This window comes from Primulina tabacum, chromosome 2, assembly GCF_025594145.1.
Source record: "Primulina tabacum isolate GXHZ01 chromosome 2, ASM2559414v2, whole genome shotgun sequence".
NCBI classification, from domain to species: Eukaryota; Viridiplantae; Streptophyta; class Magnoliopsida; order Lamiales; family Gesneriaceae; genus Primulina; species Primulina tabacum.
The window spans coordinates 9,620,715-9,641,485 of record NC_134551.1 but is presented as its reverse complement, the minus strand read 5'-3'; the positions used below and the strand labels follow the sequence as shown (position 1 = coordinate 9,641,485).

The 20,771-nt window shown below is 36.5% G+C and overlaps 1 protein-coding gene across 1 annotated transcript; it reads right to left on the bottom strand.

The window, feature by feature from the left end:
- Nucleotides 1-10,434: 10,434 nt before the first annotated feature.
- On the bottom strand, nucleotides 10,435-14,109 carry LOC142529986 (exocyst complex component SEC15A). Its single transcript, XM_075635732.1, has 2 exons — nucleotides 13,745-14,109; nucleotides 10,435-13,158 (listed from the first exon to the last, which is right to left on the bottom strand). Exon 2 carries the CDS (start codon nucleotides 13,132-13,134, stop codon nucleotides 10,768-10,770), a length of 2,367 nt encoding a protein of 788 aa, XP_075491847.1. The 5' UTR covers nucleotides 13,135-13,158; nucleotides 13,745-14,109; the 3' UTR covers nucleotides 10,435-10,767.
- Between the last annotated feature and the right edge of the window lie 6,662 nt (nucleotides 14,110-20,771).

Below are 20,771 nucleotides of genomic sequence, written 5' to 3'. Positions count from 1 at the left end.
AAATGTGACGTCTACTACTAAAATACTACTTGAATTTTTTTTAACTATGTTCGAAAATACCTATGCACATACATGCGAATAAAAACAGTCAACCATGCGTAATAAAAGTCATTCAACTACTGAATAATAAAAATAAATACAGTTTAATAAATCCTAAATATAATCAACTCTTATACTACTGTTTTGAAAAGAACTCAAACGTAATATTTAAAAGTTCAAAATCCACAACGTACAAAAGATACAAAACGTCTAAAAACAATGTTTCACCCATGACTCATAATCATAATATGCGGAAGAATGCAAGGTCCTCGGGTTATCGTCCGCACTCCCAGTTCCGCCTACTCAGTCTTTAGCGCCTCCAGTCTCCACATCATCGTGCTCACCTACATCAATCATATCTAGTGAGTCTAAAGAATCAACACACCTGAACCGTTATAACAATTACATATACATAACATGCAACAGTGAAAAGTATTGTAATTAAAATAAACTTCATGATCCTTAAAAACGTGAACCCAAACATAGCATAACATAAACATATTCAAATCTTATCTATCATGTAATCATATACGTGTTCATTTTCTTTTATTGAATTCAGATCATTAGTTGTGACTTTCGTATCAGCTCTAAGTCGATGGATCCATCTACGTATAACCGCGGTACCCGGCGGCGGGGACATCAGCGACAATTTTACTTATCCGCTGAGCCTTGGCCTTACATGTTCGTGTTTGTATTAGTCATAACCAACTCAGCTCATTTGAAAACATGTCATGTATTCATCCTTCTAAAATTCATGCATATACGTGCATTTTCTTAAAACAAAGCGTGCAACGTATTTTTCCGTATTTTCATAAAAATTCATATACATAATAAACATATACATTTTAAACACGCAATTAAGATTATCAAGACTCTGTCAGGATTGCTAACACGATTTGCGTGCAAAATTACCATTTTGCCCCTGAAAACCCTAATTGACTATTTTACTCCTGGACCTCAAAATTTCGACCTGAAACCAACCAAACTTATTAAAACACCTCAAAACATATTTATCACCATTTCCTAGATGTAAACTTGAGTCCATGCATTAATTTCTATAATTCGTTTTAAAAGTTGGACTGGAGTCTTGGTTTTAATCCGAATTAACCCGAAACTCAACAAAACTTATCCAAACCTAAACCATGACTTGAACCTACATGATCAGCCTTTAAACCACTTATTTTAGACCACCTAAGGCCCTCGAAAGTCCTCGACCAGCTGCTGGAATTTTCTGCATGTATCGAGAGTCAAACCTAATGCACCTAGCCTTCGACTTTCGACCCTAGCCCTTAAACCGACGCTTCCAGACCTTGGATAACCCCTATAGGACCATGACCAGACCCACGTGAACCTGACTGGACCAACCTAACCCACGTCTACAGCCCTTGCGATCGGGATCACTCGAACTCGCCCAAAACTCGACCTAGCTTGTCATCAAGCTTCGATCCAAACTTAGCCCTTCTACTGAGCTGACCATAAACCATTCCCAGCCCTGACACAGACCCCACATGACTTGAACTAGCGCCTGGAACGAGCCATGCACGGCTGCCCTCTCCCTTTCACCCGATGTAGCCATTCAAACCCTAGAACCAAGAGATCACCATCGGCCCTTACCCCTTTCGATCCAGATTTTATCACCCTTAAACACCTTTGAAACCTGCTGTAAAATGCTCCCTAAACCTCAAAGATTTTGCAGCCCTTCAACCATATCAAAAACGAGAGCATCAAGGCATATAATATGCATATTTTCGTGTAAAAAACATGTAAATTCAATGCAAAATGATATATCTATGTAATATTATGAAAGAACCATTCAAAACACATATCATGATGCGATGGATGAGAAAAAAGAGGTATAGGACGTGCCTTTACGTATTTACGCTCGAAAACTCAGCAACAAATGCGTAGAACGGATACCGGAGGGACGGGAAAGAGTTTCTATCAAATTTTCTTGAGAAAACCTAGCAAGGTTGTTGCTAGAAAATCATGAGAAGCTGCTGGAATATTTAGAGGGGAGGCCCGAAATATGAGGAGGGAAGATTAGGGTTTTGGGGTAGGGTTTGATATAATATAAGTGTATATTGGGCCCTTAATTAAAATAATGAGGATGTGAAGGAGTCTAGGCCCAATATATATTAAAATAAGCCCACTAAGCCCAATAGCACACTCATAAAATATTTTTTAAGGTACGTTTTTAAAAATATTACCCGAACTCTCAAAAAGTCCTCTAGTTTTCTAAAAATTGAATACTGGTTTAAAATACGGCTCCCGCATAAAAATACCTTAAAAAGGCCCATTCTGAAAATCCCTCATATTTACATCATATATTAAATTATTAAAAATAATTATTTAATAAAACAGTTTGTCCCTTGTCTTCGTTCCTCGTTCGAGCGTGAAATAATGTTAAAAGTCCTACATCATGCAATCTTAATGAACCAAGAAATAAAAAACATATTCATGACACAATCATGCATTTAATGCATTAAAAAAATTAAACGTACATTTTAACAAAACCCTAGATTTATATGCAGTCAGATTACGTCGTTCGAATTTCTAGACCTAACAATTCCTCCCTCCCCCCCCCCCCCCCCCCTCCCTTATATTGGATTTCTTCCTCGAAATTTAAAACGTACCGAAGAACTTCAGGGTAGCGACTTCTCATCTCTGTATCAGTCTCCCACATAGCCTCCTCGGAATAATTCAGCGACTTGACTTTAACCATCTGGATCACCTTGTTCCGGAGTCTCTTTTCATGTTTGTCCAATATCCGGGTAGGTCTTTCCTCGAAAGACAAGTTCGGCGTCAGCTGCAGAGGCTTGTAGTTCAGCACATGCGATGGATTCTACATGTACTTCCGCAGCATCGAGACGTGGAACACGTTATGAACTCCCACTAGATTCAACGGCAACGCAAATCTGTATGCTAGTGTCCCAACTCTATCGAGGATCTCGAATGGTCTTATGAATCTAGGACTGAGTTTGTCCTTCTTACCAAATCTCATCTCACCCTTCATAAGTGCGACATTACTGAACACGTGATCACCCACTGCAAACTCTAGATCTATGTGCCGCTTATCTGCATAACTCTTCTGTCGGCTCTATGCAGTCTTCATTCTATTCCGGATCTTGACCACTAGCTCTGCAGTCTGTCTTACAATGACTGGACCCAACTCTGCTCTTTTCCCTACCTCATCCCAATAGATCGGCGACCTACACTTTCTCTCATAGAGCGTCTCGTATGGAGCCATACCAATAGATTTCTGAAAATTGTTGTTGTACGTGAACTCCACAAGAGGTAACTTTGGTCCCCAGCTGCCCTGGAAGTCGATCACGCAAGCTCTGAATAGGTCCTCCAAGATCTGAATCACCCTCTCAAACTGACCGTCGGTTTGAGGATGGAAGGTTGTACTGAATAGCAGCTTGGTACCCAATGTCTGATGTAGACTCTTCCATAATGCAGATGTGAATCTCGGGTCCTTATCTGACACGATAGACACTGAAATCCCATGCAGTCTGACTATCTCTCTGATATACAGCTATTCATATTGAGTCATGGTGAAAGTATTTTCTATCATAGAAAATGTGCTGACTTGGTAAGCCGATCAACTATCACCCAAATGATATTATACCCTCCAACGGTCCTGGGTAGCCCTGTCACAAAATCCATAGTGATGTTCTCCCATTTCCACTCGAGAATAGGGAGCGGTCTCAGCTTTTCCTGCAGATCTCTGATGCTCTGTCTTAACCCGATGACACGTCAAACACTCAGACACGAAGAGCAAAATATCTCGCTTCATGCCCGGCCAACAATACAAAGACTATAGATCTTTATACATCGTCGTACCCCCGGGGGTGAATAAAGTACGGTACGGGGTGCTGTGGGCTTCCCTCATAATGTCTGCTCTCAGTGAATCACTGCTAGGAACCCACAGTCGGTCGCGATATCTGACTATGCCATCCTCAATAGAATATAATCTCAGGCCCTTAGACTCATCCCTCTGTCTCCACTTCTGCAACTGCTCATCAGATGACTGCCCTACTCGAATCCTATCTCTCAGCGTCGACTGCAGTGTCTGGGTAGAAATATTAGGAGCATCGCCATAGCATAAACAGCAAGCTCAAATCTCTGGATCTCTGTCTGCAACGGTCTCTGTAAAGACAACTGTGCAATCACTGTAGTCTTCAATGCTCAGTGCGCCGGCTACCACATTAGCCTTACCCGGATGGTAGCTAATGTCGCAGTCATAGTCTTTCAATAGCTCTAACCGTCTTCGTTGTCTCATATTCAGCTCTTTCTGTGTGAAGAAGTACTTCAAAATTTTGTGATCAGTGAAACACAAGCTATGTCTTGTCTAGTACACACCATTGCATACTTGAGGCTTCCGACAGCAGAAGCATAAGGATCCTTGTTCATATAAGCCTGGTCCTGCTCCGTCAAAGGTGATTGTGCTTTAGTTAGTTTAAAATGACTAGCAAAGGAGTACTCACAGGTTTAGCTCCATTAATGTTAAATCTGCTAATCACCTTTTTCACATACTCTTCTTGAGATAACTTCAAGATTATATTCACTCGGTCTCTTAAGATCCTTATTCCAAGGATATGCTTTGCAGCACCCAAATCTTTCATAGCAAATTCTTTTGATAACTCTATCTTGAGTTTATCAATCTCTTCCAGATAAGCTCATGCTATCAACATATCATCTACATATAGCAGTAGAATGATATAAGAACCATCAAACTTCTTCACGTAACAACACTGATCAGCCTGACACATTAGGAAACCATTATTACTCATGAATCCATCAAACTTCTTGTACCACTGTCTTGGACTTTTTTGAGACTATACAAGTGCTTCTGAAGTTTTCACATCATTTTCTCTTTTCTCCATACTTCAAAGCCCTGTGGCTACTTCATATAAATTTCTTCATCTAGTTTACCATGAAGAAATTTTATCTTTACATCTAACTGCTCCAGATGTTAATCTTCTTTTACCACTAATCTAATTATAGTCCTGATAGTGGTTAACTTAACCATTGGAGAGAAAATCTCAGTGTAATCAATGCATTCATTTTGTTAAAAACCTTTTACATCAAGTCTTGCCTTGTACCGCTTGCTAGTCGGTATACGCACTTGTTATGTAATGCCTTTCTGTCTTGCGAAAGTTCTGTCAACTCTCACTTCTGGTTGGATGACAATGAATCCATCTCATCTTTCATGGCTAACTCCAATTTGGTTGAATCATCATTTTTCATTTCCTCTTCATAGGTTTCTGATTCACCTTTGTCTGTCAGCAAAATATAGTGAAGTGCAGGGGAGTATCTCTCAGGTGGTCTAATTGTTCTCAAAGATCTTTTGAGTTCATCACCGGAGTTTGTGGGTCATCATCTTGTGCAGTTGCTTCTTCATGTTCCCCATTACTGCCTTTTGATTCATTCAAATGAATATCTGTCAACAACACTTCATCAGTCTTCTTGACTTCAGGACATTCATCTTCAGCTCCTGATATTTGACTTGTCCTTGTACAATACTTTCTCATTTAAGATTACATCTCTGCTCCGAATGATCTTCCGATTTTGGTCATCTCAAAACCGATAACCAAACTCATTATCACCATAACCAATAAATAAACACTTATTTGATTTGGATCAAGCTTTGTTCTGTTAGCCCGAGTCAATATGAACATAGGATAAACATCCAAACACTTTCAAGAAAGAAAGGTTTACTTCTTTGCCGCTCCATACCCCTTCGGGTATTCTGCAGTCAAGCGGTACCGAAGGTCCTCTGTTGATCAGAAATTCTGCAATGTTAACAGCATCAGCCTAGATAGATTTTGGAAATCCAGAATTCAGTCTCATGCTCCTAGCACGTTCATTCAGGGTCATGTCCATCCTTTCAGCTACACCATTCTGTTGTGGTGTACCAGGAATTATTTTATCCATCTTGATCCCGTTCTACGCACAATATTTTTTGAACTCATCATCTTCATATTCACCACCATTATCAGACCGTAAGCACTTCACCTTTAAGTTGGTCTCTTTCTTATCCATGGATTTCTACATTTTAGAAGTCTCATAAACATCAGCTTTATTTTTTAGAAAATAAACCCAAATTTTTCCGGCTTGAATCGTCGATAAATGTGATATAGTATCTTGAGCCTCCAAGATATGTCAAAAGAGACGGTTCCCAAACATCTATATGAACCAGATCCAACTTTGCTGCTTTCAGTTCTCTACCGCCTTTTTAAAAGCTCACATTTTTCTGCTTTCCAAAGATACAGCTTTCACATAGCTTGTGTTCAACGGTCTTTAATTCCGGTAGCTTCCCATTTGATACAAGCATTTTCGTTCCCTTCTCACTTATATGCACAACCCTACAATGCCATAGACTTGAATTAGCTCGAGCATCCACGGCTGCTAATGTATCTCTGCAACTGGAAGTCATATAAAGTGTTCCAATTTTCTTTCCTCGAGCAACAATCATGGTTCCTTTGTTAACTTCCCAGGAACCATCACCAAAGGTCACATTATGGCCTTCATCATCGTGCTGTCCCACCGATATCAGATTATGTGTCAATTTCGGTACATGCCTAACTTTGTTAATTTTCTAGACAGACCCATTTGACATCTTCATACGTACATCACCCATACCAACTAAAGGTTTTCATCAGCAAGGAAAACTTAATTGTAATCACCAACGATGTAATTATCGAATACATCACGATAATCAGTGGTATGAAACCAAGCTCTTGAGTCTATAACTCAAGAATCAATCGGGCTTTCCATGGATAGTAATAGAGCATCATGTACCATCTCAGTAACAGCATTTGCATATTCTTTGCTGATTTGCAGTTCTTTTTCAAGTGACCAGTTTATCCACAACTCCAGCACTTCAAATTCTTTTCAAAAAGGTTTTTGTCTTTCCATTTCTTGACTTGGATCTACCGTGCCATCTATTAGATTTTATTTCGCCACTCATGCCTCTTCTTCTGTTCCCGAGATTTAGAGCAGATCTCAATGATGTCCCTTCACCTGAATCCATCTTGCGAACTTCTTCAGCAAGAATTTGATCTCTGACATCATTGAATTGTAGCTTTCTTCCAACAGAGTTGCTAACCGCGGCCCGTATTGGTTCCCAAGTATTTGAAAAAGACGCCAAAAGAATAAGTGCACGAATCTCATCATCAAAATTTATTTCATCCGATGTTAGCTGAGAAACAATCGTATTGAATTCATTGATGTGTTTAGCCACCGAAGCACCTTCTCCCATTTTCAAGTTGAGTAACTTTTTCATGAGATGTACTTTGTTGTTTGCTGATGGTTTATCGTACATGTCCGATAAAATGGACATCATCTCTTCTGTGGTTTTTGCCTCCGCCATGTTATGTGCCACATTCTTCGCTAGAGTCAATCGTATCAGACCTATCACCTGTCGGTCAAGGAGCTCCCAGTTATCATCCTCCATCTTTTCTAGTTTTTTTCCTGATAGAGGTTGATGCAAATTCTTGCTATATAGATAACCTCTAATCTGTACCGCCAGAACGAAAAATATGTTCCGTCGAACTTGTTGATTCTCGATCTCGATCCATCATCTCTGACCATCGCTTCTCTAGCCTTAGCAAAAAATCTAAAAATCTTTTTCTGATGTGGAAGATCAAACAAAATCTGCAACCACAAAGCATACTCAGAATTCTAACAAATTTTACAACAAATCTCTGATACCAGTTGTTATTGATAACGTCGAAACGATGACGACCATAATGATAATATAGTACCAAAATTGCAGAATAAAATAATCAACAAGAATACAAAGATTTACGTAGTTCACCCAATATAGGCTACATCTACGGAGCTACTGTAAATCTTTATTATAAGGATAAAATATATACCTATAAAAGTGTGGATACTTGAAATGTTTTCTAATTGTAAAAGGACGTAATTACCCTTCACATTTTTACTTATTTTAATTATCAAGTAACATATGTAGTAATTTCATACTTTAGTCTATTAATTAATAATTTATACTAATTAACCATATTTTATGATTATAGTTTTATGCTTTTCACTTTTTTCCCTTATCTATTTTTCATTATAATATTTAATTATGTCATATTTCATTTAAAAAAAATTATTTCATTCTATATACATATAAATATGTGGATGATTGAAAAGTTTTCCCATTGTAAACGACCTGCGAGAGAAATAAAGTTGAGTTATATCATAATGAAATGTTATTTTTTACTATAAAAAATAATATATGACATAATCCTTATAATAAATATAAATTATAATGATAATTGATTAGCATCTGTCAAAGTATTAGAGTTTTTACATATGATATATTAACATATTTATTTATTTATTTATTTTGAAATCAAACTAACTAATTCAACAAATACAAAAAATAACATTTTTTATGCAAGTTTATGTATTTGGTTATATTTCTATTTTTATGTGAAAATCATACCGATAGTTTAAATTTTATATTTAATAATTATTTTATGAGTTTATTAGATTTTATTTGATATTTATCATATAATCTTATTTAAATGTGTATTTTATTACATATATTGATTGATTTATTATTTTAAAATTATATTTAACAAGCAATTAATAAACATCGATGTAATTTATAAAAGATCGATTCTGATATAAAATTAATTATCTATGATATAAAATTCTAAAAACAAAATGTTAAAAAATTATTTAGCAGTTTAAATATTATTTGTAGGAACGAGTGCTTACCGCTTTACCAAAAGCTATAGCTAGTGGTAATGGTGTAACTCAAATCTTTTAAACCGCACAACAGCTCAAGCACCACGGTTCGATCGCTCTACCAAGCAGGGACAATTATTGCACCCAACAATCTCCCTCCCAATAATTGCACTCATTGCAATCAATGGGAATCGAACCGGTGACCTTGGCTCTGATACCAATTGTAGGACCGAGTGCTTACTGCTTTACCAAAAGCTATAGCTAGTGGTAATGGTGCAACTCAAATCTTTTAAACCGCACAGCAGCTCAAGCACCACGGTTCGATCGCTCTACCAAGCAGGGACAATTATTGCACCCAACATTATTTAAATGGAATATTATGACTTATATTTTACTATCAATATTATTATTTCATTAGTTTTGATATTGTTTTGATGAGTTAGTCACGATATTTTAAATTGATAATTATTTATCGTTAGTGAGCTTAATTTATGTAAATTATGATTATGCATTGATAAAGTCCATAATTTGATTGATTTTTAGTTTATTATGCCTTATACGTAGTGTTTGGATATATATTTTTTTAAAATTTGTTTCAGTTTACTTGGTTCTATTGTGCTAATTATAATTTATTACATAACATAAAATTAACAACTTGAATTTTAATTTTACAAAAAATTCAAAAAGTAAATTATATAAGTTTTTAATTAATTTATTCGTTTAAAATAACAAGAGATTAAACTCAAATTAATAACAAAATGATTCAAATTATTTTTTAAAAAAAACAAAAATTTAATTTTTATCATATAATTGGTATTTACGTGCATCGCACGTGCTTCATGCTAGTATTACAAGTATATACAACACTCAATTCTCACAATCTTAACCCCGAGTATAACCGAGAAAATATTTTCTCTAATTCACACAAGAATAACACTCAATTTTTTTTTCTCACTTGAGTTGCTCTCTTTAACTTGAGATGCTTTTAACGCTTGGGTTAGATGTCTAGCAAATGAGCTCTATATATAGCAAACTCTTCAAATGTGAATGTCATATGTAAATTCAAACTTTGCTAGCCACCATTTGAACGATAGTGCGGACATTCACATTGGACGGCAATGTGAACATAAGAACAATTTTCTTGTCTACAAATTTGGACAAAAAATACATGTTCAAATCTTAATACTTCCATCCAGGACTTCAGAAGAACCTGATATCCAAAACTTTCCACAAATTTCACAACCCAAGAATCTCAGCCTTGTATTGACGGCCCTTTACGGCAAATTTAAAAAGTAAATATGGCAATCAATACTATATTTCATTGCAGTACTATATTTCAAGTCAAACCAAAGGAACCTAAATATGTTAAGCACATGGGATAGGGCCATGTAATTTAAGGTAAACATAAAGATACAAAACAAAAACAAAACTCATATCAGATATCTTGGCGACTTGCAAACACATTATGATAAACTATGACAATCTTTTGAACCAGCAGTACTTGGATACCTTATTCTCGAGTACTAGCTCTTAGAGTTACCTGACGTACGTTCAAACCAACAACAAAAATTTTGGTGCGTCAATGCAATAGCAAATTAAACACACAGTGTACTCAAATCATGAAGAATTGGTCCGACCGACACATTGGAAGATATGACAGGTATACGTAAACCTCAATAAAAGAAATTAAAGATAATAAACTGATACCACTCCATCATCCATTCCCTGTAGCTAAAAATGTAAACTAGAGCTATAAATGGAGCATTCCAAGCATTTATCCATCGCCACATGGAAGATTTAAGTTCAGCTCTCATCAGTAACATTCCAAATAATCGAGACATGAATACCCAAGTTACTCAAATTCAACGGAGGATTGATTAGACAAGAGAAAAATTATATCCAAACTATATTCTAATAAATAATGTTTTAGCAGAAATATTTTAAGAGTCCAAAATTTGAACAGTGAAAAGGAATAGAAAATATCAGCTATGACATCCAGCATTGACATTCCAAGCTCTTTCAATTGAAATCCCTTAGTCTTTTCTTCAGCACGTCCATGGACTTTTTTCTGCCACTTTGCTTCGAGGCCCTGTTTGAAAGACTACCAAAAAGTCCATCAGGTGAATCCTTGTACTTCTCACAGATGGCAGCCACTTTTTTATAGTCAAGAGCATTGTAATTCTTTACCCGTATCACGGGATTCATAAAGTTTTCAGGCTGACTGCTCAAGAGAAGGTTTATCAATTGTCTGGCTTCTACCAAGCAACTTCTAAAGCTCCCATCTTTGTATATTTCATGTACGCCAGTTGAGTGAAACCTTTCATCCGCGAAAGATTCCAAAGCCTTCAAATCATTGTTAATGCTCATGACTGCATTAACACTAAATCTCTTCACACTATCACTGAGAAAAGCTCCAACGATAGAGTTAGATATATGTTCAAAGGCACCACTACCAACTTTGTACAAAGCATCCCGAGGTAAAATTTGTTGAGCGGTGGACAAAACAGTGTCAAGATAAATGACAACCTCATTTATGTACTCATTCGCATGCTGAGATGCATCATCGGAAGTCCAGTTCACATTTTCAGAAAGTGCCATAAATTCATCTAATTTAGAGTTAACTAAACTCAGCAGAGAAAGATAAGCAGCATCCCTTGAGGTTCGAAAAACAACCTTGGCCGTTAAACTACCTTGCGGTCTATCGATTGATCTGCTGGGAATTCCACATTGTTGTGCAGCATGCTGGATAAAATAATCGCAAGCCCTCTCTAAAACAGCCATATTAGCAGCAATCCCCATTGCCTGAGACACACCAATGCTGCCACCATGAATTGTGTTAAGTATGATTTCATTTAACACGTCAATCAAGAGCTTGTCCAGGTATTTCCGCACAAAATCAAAATAGTTCATTTCCACACCATAAGACAAGTAATTGACAGAATCCTTAATAAATGAACGAACAACACGGCAACATTCAGGCACCATGGAGGAGAAAGGAGCAATATATGGGAAGGCCGGCATTATGTCTGAGGTTTGAAGATGGAATAACAGCACATTTACCTGGTAATCTGACTCCTTTTTCATCACCATCTGCTCATATGAGTCATTTGCAATGACATCAGTAATTTGTTGTCGGCACTCAGTTAAAAGAAGCTCGTGATATTTGTCACGACTACTGTTTAAAGTCTCGAGAATCTTGGCCACTTCATAACCATACTGCCTGAGGGTTGCACCGAAGAGGGTCACACAATCCTTTACCAGGAGGAGATGACTTGCAGTATCCATATGGGAAAACTGTTCTTCCAAGATTGAAGTTACTTTAGCCACAGCAGTTTCCCACATTGTCTCAAGCTCTGTAGGTGAAAGTAACCCACCAGCAGTCCTTAAGACCCGGTCTTCAACGATAAAATAACCTGCAACAAGAGCCAAGAAGGTCCGATGGGATTCAAGGAACGGCTGGGTTGACGATATCTGTAAGTCTGAATTCAGCTGCAAAAAACGATTTTTGTGATAATATTCACGAAATTGATCTTGGATGCCAAGACAATTGTGAATGTGATAAGCTCGATAAAGAGGTGTCAGATCAAATTTTAGAACAGAATTCTCATTAATTTCTTCAACATCCAGTGTATAGGTGAAATCTCCTAAACCCAAACAACTCTGCTCCTCTGCTTTTCTTTGACGAGCCAGCATGTCCTCTTCCCTTTGCCGAGCAGATGCAGCATATCCAATAGCAGTTTGTCCAATATCCTTTGCAGCGCTCCTAATTTGTACTAGCCATTCATTAACTTCACTGCATACCCTCTTCTCAATGTGCGTCTTTAGTAAGGGTATCCTCTTAGCTATAAGCGACTGCAGTGCCTTCACAGGAATGTTTTGCAAATATTTCTCAATCAGATCAACAGCTTTTAAAGCCGGATAAAATCGACCCTCAGAAACATGATAATTACACTTCACACAAAGATCCAACACTTGAACACAGCTCTTCGACATCTTAATGGCTTCGGTAACATTCTTCTTGACTGAATAAGATTCGAGAAGCTCTTCAAGTTTCACAAGTAGCGCGCTACCAACCTCTTGTAACCTAAAGTTATCACTCGCCAGCTCACTTTTTAGCTCTTCTGCATCAACCAAGACACCGCGTAGCTCGTCAACCGCAAGAATGAAATCTTCATAGTGAAGCTTGCAAAGCTCCTCAATCTCCACTTCTTTCTTTTTCACTACATGCTTAAGCTGATGCAAAAGCGCTTCAGGTTTTCCTGTCTCAAAAGAAAGCCTAACCATAGGTCCCAAATCCTCCCCATTACTGATCATAGTCGCAAGAACAGAGTCCTCGCCTGTATCACCATTCTCAGTCACGGTTCTCCTCTTAGTTTTTGCATTCATGGTTGATATATCAAATGGAAATTCCTGAAGAAAAAGTAACATAAAATTCATGATACTTTAACAATTCAGTACCTCCAAACACTCGTACACCTAGTGAGTTTTGTTCATAAAAAAGAAAATCCAAAAGCATACCAAAGGCAGGAAATGAACTAGTACACTGAACAAATAATTCCTCTTATGTAAAGCAAAACACAGTCATGGTTATATAATTGGAAAATTGTTTCCTTTCTATATATGATATCTAGACCAAAGGCAAAAAAGAAAATAAAAAAAGAAAGAAAGAAAAGGAACAAATAGCCATAACCCATCACAGAAAGAAATTTCCTTTTCGGGAATTTTGCAACCCCGTTATCAAGATCTATTCTTTCAAATCCTGACGAAATAAAAACCAAAATAGAAGCCAACAAACAGAACACTGCAACGTAACGGGACTTCATTCCATGAATTTATGTTTCACATTTCATCGTCGCAAAAGTTGTACACCAGACAACGAAGATACGGGTGAAAAATCAGAAACAAAAACAGAAACTACACCCAAAAAAAGTAGTAGTAGAATACAAAAGTTAGAGTTTAAAAAAACACACGCGCACAGAGAAATTACTCCATCTACCTGAAACAGAGAAGATCGACTCTGATCAGAGTCAAGAATTGAGCCCCAGAATTCTGATTTGTTGCTTTCGATCGAACGTGAGCCCAAAATTCCGTTTCCCCGTTTCCGAGCATTGATGAATCTTTCTGGGTTTCTTTTCTTTCTTCGCGTTCGAGGATTTGCTAATTCTTTTCGATGATTTTTATGATTAATTACTAGGTAAATAGCTGGAATTAATGAATTTCTTTGAATTGGATTTGTTTATTAATTATCTGTAAATTATATCATCATAATCAAAGCAGTCATCATATAAAATTATATATCAATTGGGAAAGTGAGCAGACATTCCCACTTAAGCCAAAGAGAGGTCCAATGCCCAATTTCACCAATCACCATACATTTTCTTTTCGAAATACTAAATTGTCTTTTAATATTCTTTTAATTCGTATTTTAATAACAAAATTTTCTTCAATAATGTTCATATTTAAATCAATAGCATATATAAAAGAAAATACGAAATTCGTGTAAGCGAAATGTAAAAATAACAGAATGTTTGAAACAAGCTCGTAAAAATAAAGTTGTACAATATGTGTATCGTAAATGTAAAACAAAATCAAACTGTTGGAACATTTCATGTTCGCAATCTTGATTTTGATGTTCACAAAATTTGTTTTTTTGTTTCTAATGTTTTTACCTAAGTGCGCAGAAAATGGAACTTATTAGGATTCAAACTGATCAGTTATCGAGCCAAAACTGAAGCTATCGAAACGCAAACTTAAAGTGACAACTGATCGCCTAAACTGAATCAGTTCAACTGAAATATCAAAGACCAGTTCAACTGATTGTCCAGCTGATAGGCAGTTTAGTAGAAGACCTTCAGAAGCCCGGCCAGCTGATGAAGAGCTCAACTGATGAAGACTCCAGCTGACCAGTTCAACTGAAACAGCAAAATTAGTTCAGCTTGACGAGCCAACTGATTTCACCGAACTAGTTCAAGATCAGTTCAACTGACCAGTTCAAAACATCAGTTACGAATCAATCAATTTGCATAACACGACAAGCCTATTCAATGGAATCCAGCTGTGTGCACTGAGGAAAAGCTTTTATACAGTCAAAGGACAATAATAGACGTTGCAGCAGTGCTTAAAGCCAAAATGTTACAGAATGGCTGTCGGAAAGTACAAGACAAATATCGAGAAACAGATTCTAAATGCAACAGATACAATAATTGAGTCTCACTGTACGATCAAGCTGTGCGTCTATAAATATAAGATGAAGATAAGTGAAGACCAACGAAGAAAACAAGAAGTGTGTGAAGTTCAAAAGAGAAACAGGGCATGCCAACTGCTTAGTATATAAGCAAAATTCTCAGTGTGTAAGAACACCTTCGTGTTGTATTCATAGTTCAGTTCTCACACACGCACACACGCACAATCACTCACATATACAGAGATTTAAGCTTATTGGCTAGCTGAGTGAGCATTTCACAAAGACGTAAAACTTGTGTATATAGTCTTTAACACATAGACATTAAACAAGTGTTGGCTAGAAGATGCTGCCTTCAGTCTAGGCTAGGAGTTCAGTTAGGCAGTAGGGTAAGTCCTAAGCTGAGTGGGTTTATACAAAGTGTTGTATAAATCAAAGTTATCTAGGGAACCTACCCGAGGTGGTAGAAAGAGTGATGTAAGATCAGTTGAAATCTCTGAACATCCATAAATATATATTATTTATTTAACTGCTTAACTTTCGTTTTAAAACTGATTTGATCTGTTTGCATTGTTGTCAGTTCAAGTTCTCACCATAACTGAACTGATAAATGCAAGAACTGATCCATTTTATTTCAGTTATTCAGTTTACACTATTCAGTTTACACAAGTTAAAAGCTTTAAACTGATTAGTTTACTTAACGAATGATTATTTCGAGTATTTTTCATTTGGTTTAAAGACAAACTCGATGTAATTCATCGGTGTTTACACTCTTAGAACACGAGCTATTGCAGCTCATTGAGAATATTGTGTTTGAAACACCTTCAAAGGTGCCTGAACCGATCCATCACAAACTGAGGTCTGTAGCAAGTGCAGTTTCCTTAAAACAGATTTGTCCCTTCTGGTATGTGCTTCGAGGATTTAACCTGGCGTCTATTTCTCAAGATACAACGGCAGACCAGCAGTGATGTAGCACAGATCACTACGTTGGTGAACAAAATAGTATCTGAACTTTATCAGCAGAACGTGGAGAAGGAGCACTTTCGAAGGAAGAAACAGGAGGCAAAAATGCAGGAGAAGTGGATGTTTGCTGGTGTGTATTATGGCCTTGGCATATCCCTATTTATACATATAAGCTCATTTATAACACTTTATTTTTTCCTATATGGGATAAACCCCTATTTATACATATAAGCTCATCTATACCACTTTTTTTTCCTATATGGGATAAATCCACCATCCCTTGATTTTCATTCACATAAGGAAAGCTCATTAATACACAACCCAATATATATTATATATATACATAATCCAAAAATCCCCCATATGAATGGAAATTGAAAGTTATACGAAAGGCTTTTATGATAAAGTTCAACAGTTGACTCTTGAATAAGATAGGTAGGTATTACCCTTTGAACCTTCCCTTGTGAAGGCATAATAATTCACTGGTTGACAGTAGACGTGATGTCTTTGAACTGTACATCTGTTTGTGTGAATTAAGATATACTTCACACATGACTCTTCCTAATACTCTTCAGTTTTCATGATTGTGTTCGTTTTGACCATGAACACATCACTAGTTATGCAAGAAGGTCTAGAATTGAGCCTTAAAATTCCTTTGAAGCGGTCCCACTTCTCTCTCACATAGGTGATTCTATATTGTTTCTCATCAGAATCATTAAAAAATATAAGCTTATCCTCAACATTCATTATTTCATAATATTAATGTACTATAGATAACCCCCACAGCGATTCTCCAAATTAGTGCGATTAGGTTGTCCCATTGAACCTAGTTCTTGGGATCTCCGGTCAGCGTAGGTTGGGTTTTCCTTCGCACCAATTTATTCTATAGGATTGAGACTCATTCCTCTTGACGATTTCGCAACTAACTATATGTTCAATCCTTTGGCTAGCGGATCCACTACATTATCCTTTGACTTTATATAGTCAACAGAGATAACTCCAGTTGAGAGTAGTTGTCTAATGATATTGTGTATGTGACGTATATGTATAGACTTATCATTATACATATTATTTTATACACGTTCAATCGCAGATTGACTATGACAATATATGCATATAGTCGGCACAGGTTTTTTCCATCCTAGAACATCTTCTAAGAATTGACGCAGTCATTCAACCTCTTCAGCACACTTGTCAAGAGCTATAAACTCAGATTTCATCGTGGATCTGGCCATTACAATTTGTTTAGAAGATTTCCATGCAATTGTCGCACCTCCTAAAGTGAATACAAATCCACTTTTAGATTTTGATTATTTCATATCAAATATCCAGTTTGTATCAATGTATCCTTCAATAATAGCAGGATATCTGGTATAGTGCAGCCCATTATCACGAGTGTACCTTAATTATCTTAGCAATCTGATAATTGCTTTCCAGTGTTCAACTCTTGGATTACTCGAGAATCTACTCAATTTGCTTACTGAATAGGCTTTGTCTGCTCTTGTACAACTCATTAAGTACATCAGACTACCAATGACTCGAGAATATTCTAACTGAGACGTACTCTCATCTCGATTCTTTGATAGATGTTGACTGGTATCTATAGCCAATGTAGAGTTATCCTTATTGAATTTTTCAAAAATTTTGTCCACATAATGTGATTGACTTAGAACTAGTCCTTCTGAAGTTCTATGAATTTTAATTCCAAGGATCACATGAGCTCAGCCCAAATCTTTCGCGTCAAATTTTGAGTTCAATAACTTCTTGGTGGATTTAATTATCTTATCATTACTACCAATGACAATGCTTTATGACATATCAATTTTCAGTGTTCTTTATGTATACACATTCACTGAATTTAAATCCACTTTCTATCATTGTTTTATCAAATTTTTCATGACATTGTTTTGATGCTTGTTTTAAGCCATATAGAGACCTCACCAGCTTACAAATTTTATTTTCTTGCCCAGTCACAGAAAATCCCTCAGGTTATTTCATATAATTTTCTCTTCTAAATCTCCATTTAGAAAAGGTGTCTTTACGTCCATTTGGTGTACTTCAAGATTTTGCAAAGCGGCAATCGCAAATATCACATGAATAGAGATTATTCTCGTTACAGGAGAATATGTGTCAAAGTAATCAAGACATTCACGTTGATGGTGGTAACCTTTGATTACCAATCTAGCTTTATACTTATCTATGGTTCCATCTCATTTCATTTTTCGTTTGAAAATCCATTTACAGCCTAGTGGTTTGCTTCTCGGAGGAAGATTCACTAATTTTCATGTATGATTTTGTAAAATGGATTCCATTTCGGAATTGATGGCCTCTTTCCATAGAGGTCCCTCATATGAACTCATTGCTTCCTTGAAGTTTTGAGGTGCACTTTCCATCATGAAAGTGATGAAATCCGGACCAAAGGATTTCTCAGTCCTAGTTCTCTTACCACGTCTAGGTTCAATATCTTGGTTAAGCACTTGTTCCTTTTCAATTGTCTCATATAATCTTTTGAATGAACTTGGTTCTTCCTTAGATTTGCATAGAAACATGTGTTCAAAATCGAGGTATTTCTTGATTTCATTATCATATTCTTGTGAATATCAGGTATTTGAGATTCATGTACAAGAAATCGATAAGCGCTGTTGTTTTGAGCACATCCAAGTAAAATGCAATTAACAGTTTTTGGTCTTATCTTTACTTTCTTCGGAGTGGGTACTGCTATCTTGACAAGTATTGGTAGGAAGGATTTCTACCTTTACATAACTCGTATGGAGGTAATTTGCTGTTACAACAGCTTCCCCCCACATGTTTTGTGGTAAACCAGAATTCAATAACAACGCATTCATCATTTCTTTCAAGGTAAGATTTTTTCTCTATGCAATGACATCTTGCTGAGGAGAATAAGATGCAGTTCTTTCATGTTTAATACCGTATTGAGCACAAAACTCAGCAAATGATGATTCATATTCACCTCCACGATCACTTCTTAGCACCTTAATTTTCTTGCTAAGTTGGTTTTCAACTTCACTCTTGTAGTGGACAAATTTTTCAATTGCTTCATCTTTACTTTTAATAATAGACATTACAAAATTTTGTGATATCGTCAACAAAAGTAATAAAGTATTTATTTCCACCACGTGTTTACACAACTTTTAAATCACATACATAACTGTGATTAGATCAAGTGGTTCATTATTTCTTTCAATTGTTTGAAAAGATGTTCTCGTTAGTTTTGCATAAACCCAAGTTTCACATTTGTGTTGTTTATCAATTTGGAATGCAAGAATATTTTTCATGTTAATTAGTTTACGAATTGCATCATAATTAATGTGTCTAAGCCTACCATGCCACAAACAAGAAGACTCAAGCAAGTAAGAAAAAGTAGTAACTTTATTAATCACAGGTTTAATAGTCATTACATTGAGTTTGAACAAACCGTTGCTAACATAGCCTTTGCCTACAAACATTCCATTTTTTGACAAAACAACCTTATCTGACTCAAAGACAATATAGAAACCATGCTTGTTAATAAGAGACCCGGACACCAAGTTCTTACGGATGTCTCGCACATACAACACATTGTTAAGAGTCAGCTCTTTTCCAGAATTAATCTTTAAAACAACCTTTCCTTGACCCTTGATCTCAGAAGTAGCGGAATTTCCTATGAACAGTTTTTCCCCATTCTCGGATTCCTCAAGAGTTGCAAAAATCTCCTTGTCCGAGCAAACATGACGAATGGCACTAGTGTCGATCCACCACTCCCGTGGGTTAGATCCCACCAGATTAACTTTTGATATTACAGCACAGAGATTCATGTTCAAAACCTCTTGAGAAATTTTCTCTACCACATTCGCCTCTCGGTTTCTTACACTCAGAGGCCTTGTGACCCATATCATCACAGTTGTAGCATTTTCCAAAAAACTTCTTTGAAATGCCTCCTTTGGGTCCCAGGTTCATCTTTTTGTTGGAGGAATAAAAGGTTCTCTTTTTCGATCTTTGACCATGCTCGACAACATTTTCCTTGGCAACAACCGGAAAAAATAATTGTAAAGGCACGTATTTCGTACTCGTAATTTTGCGGAATTATTTAAATATTTTCTCTTTAAATAAATAACATGCATCATTCATAAAATAAACTGGTAAATAAATTTAACTTTAAAGTAGCAGCGGAAGTAAATATTGTGTTTCAAAACAACCACTTAAAATAATTCAACATAATAAAACTGAGTTTGAATATAAAAAGATGAATAAACTGAAACATGAGGTCCTCGGGTTCCTACTACTGCTGACCCAAGCTAGCTCACTGGTCCTCGCCCTCGGTCTCAACCTCATCAGTACCTACAACAATCAAGTCTAGTGAGTCTAAAGACTCAGCATGCATATACCGTGAATAACAAGTAATTATATCATAAAATTTCGTGTAACGTAAAAATATCGTATCATAAGCGTAAGGTGAAAATCATGTCATGGGTATATATAATTACGTGCATATCTGGAAATCGTACGTAAAAGATTTGCTCGCTAGAGCCATGTCATAAAATATCATAATGAGATTTTTCTGGTAAAGATAATGTTTCAACGCAAGTGGTCCGTAACATAACATGAACGTCTGATCAGACTAAACCACAGTATACTGGGCGTATAGATTACCACAGCTCTTGGACTGGATGTCCGTACCCATACATAAACATAAACTGGTCGTAAGTCACCGGGTGGAGAGATCTCATAAGCGTGAGGTGGTCACAAGACATATCACATATATCTAAAAAATAAACATTTTATTTATTTATGCACGTAATATAATTATAACCCTGTTTTTACCGAATGAGTTGGATCGTTCCCAGGCTTGCTGCGACCTAATCCTAACATGAGAAAACAT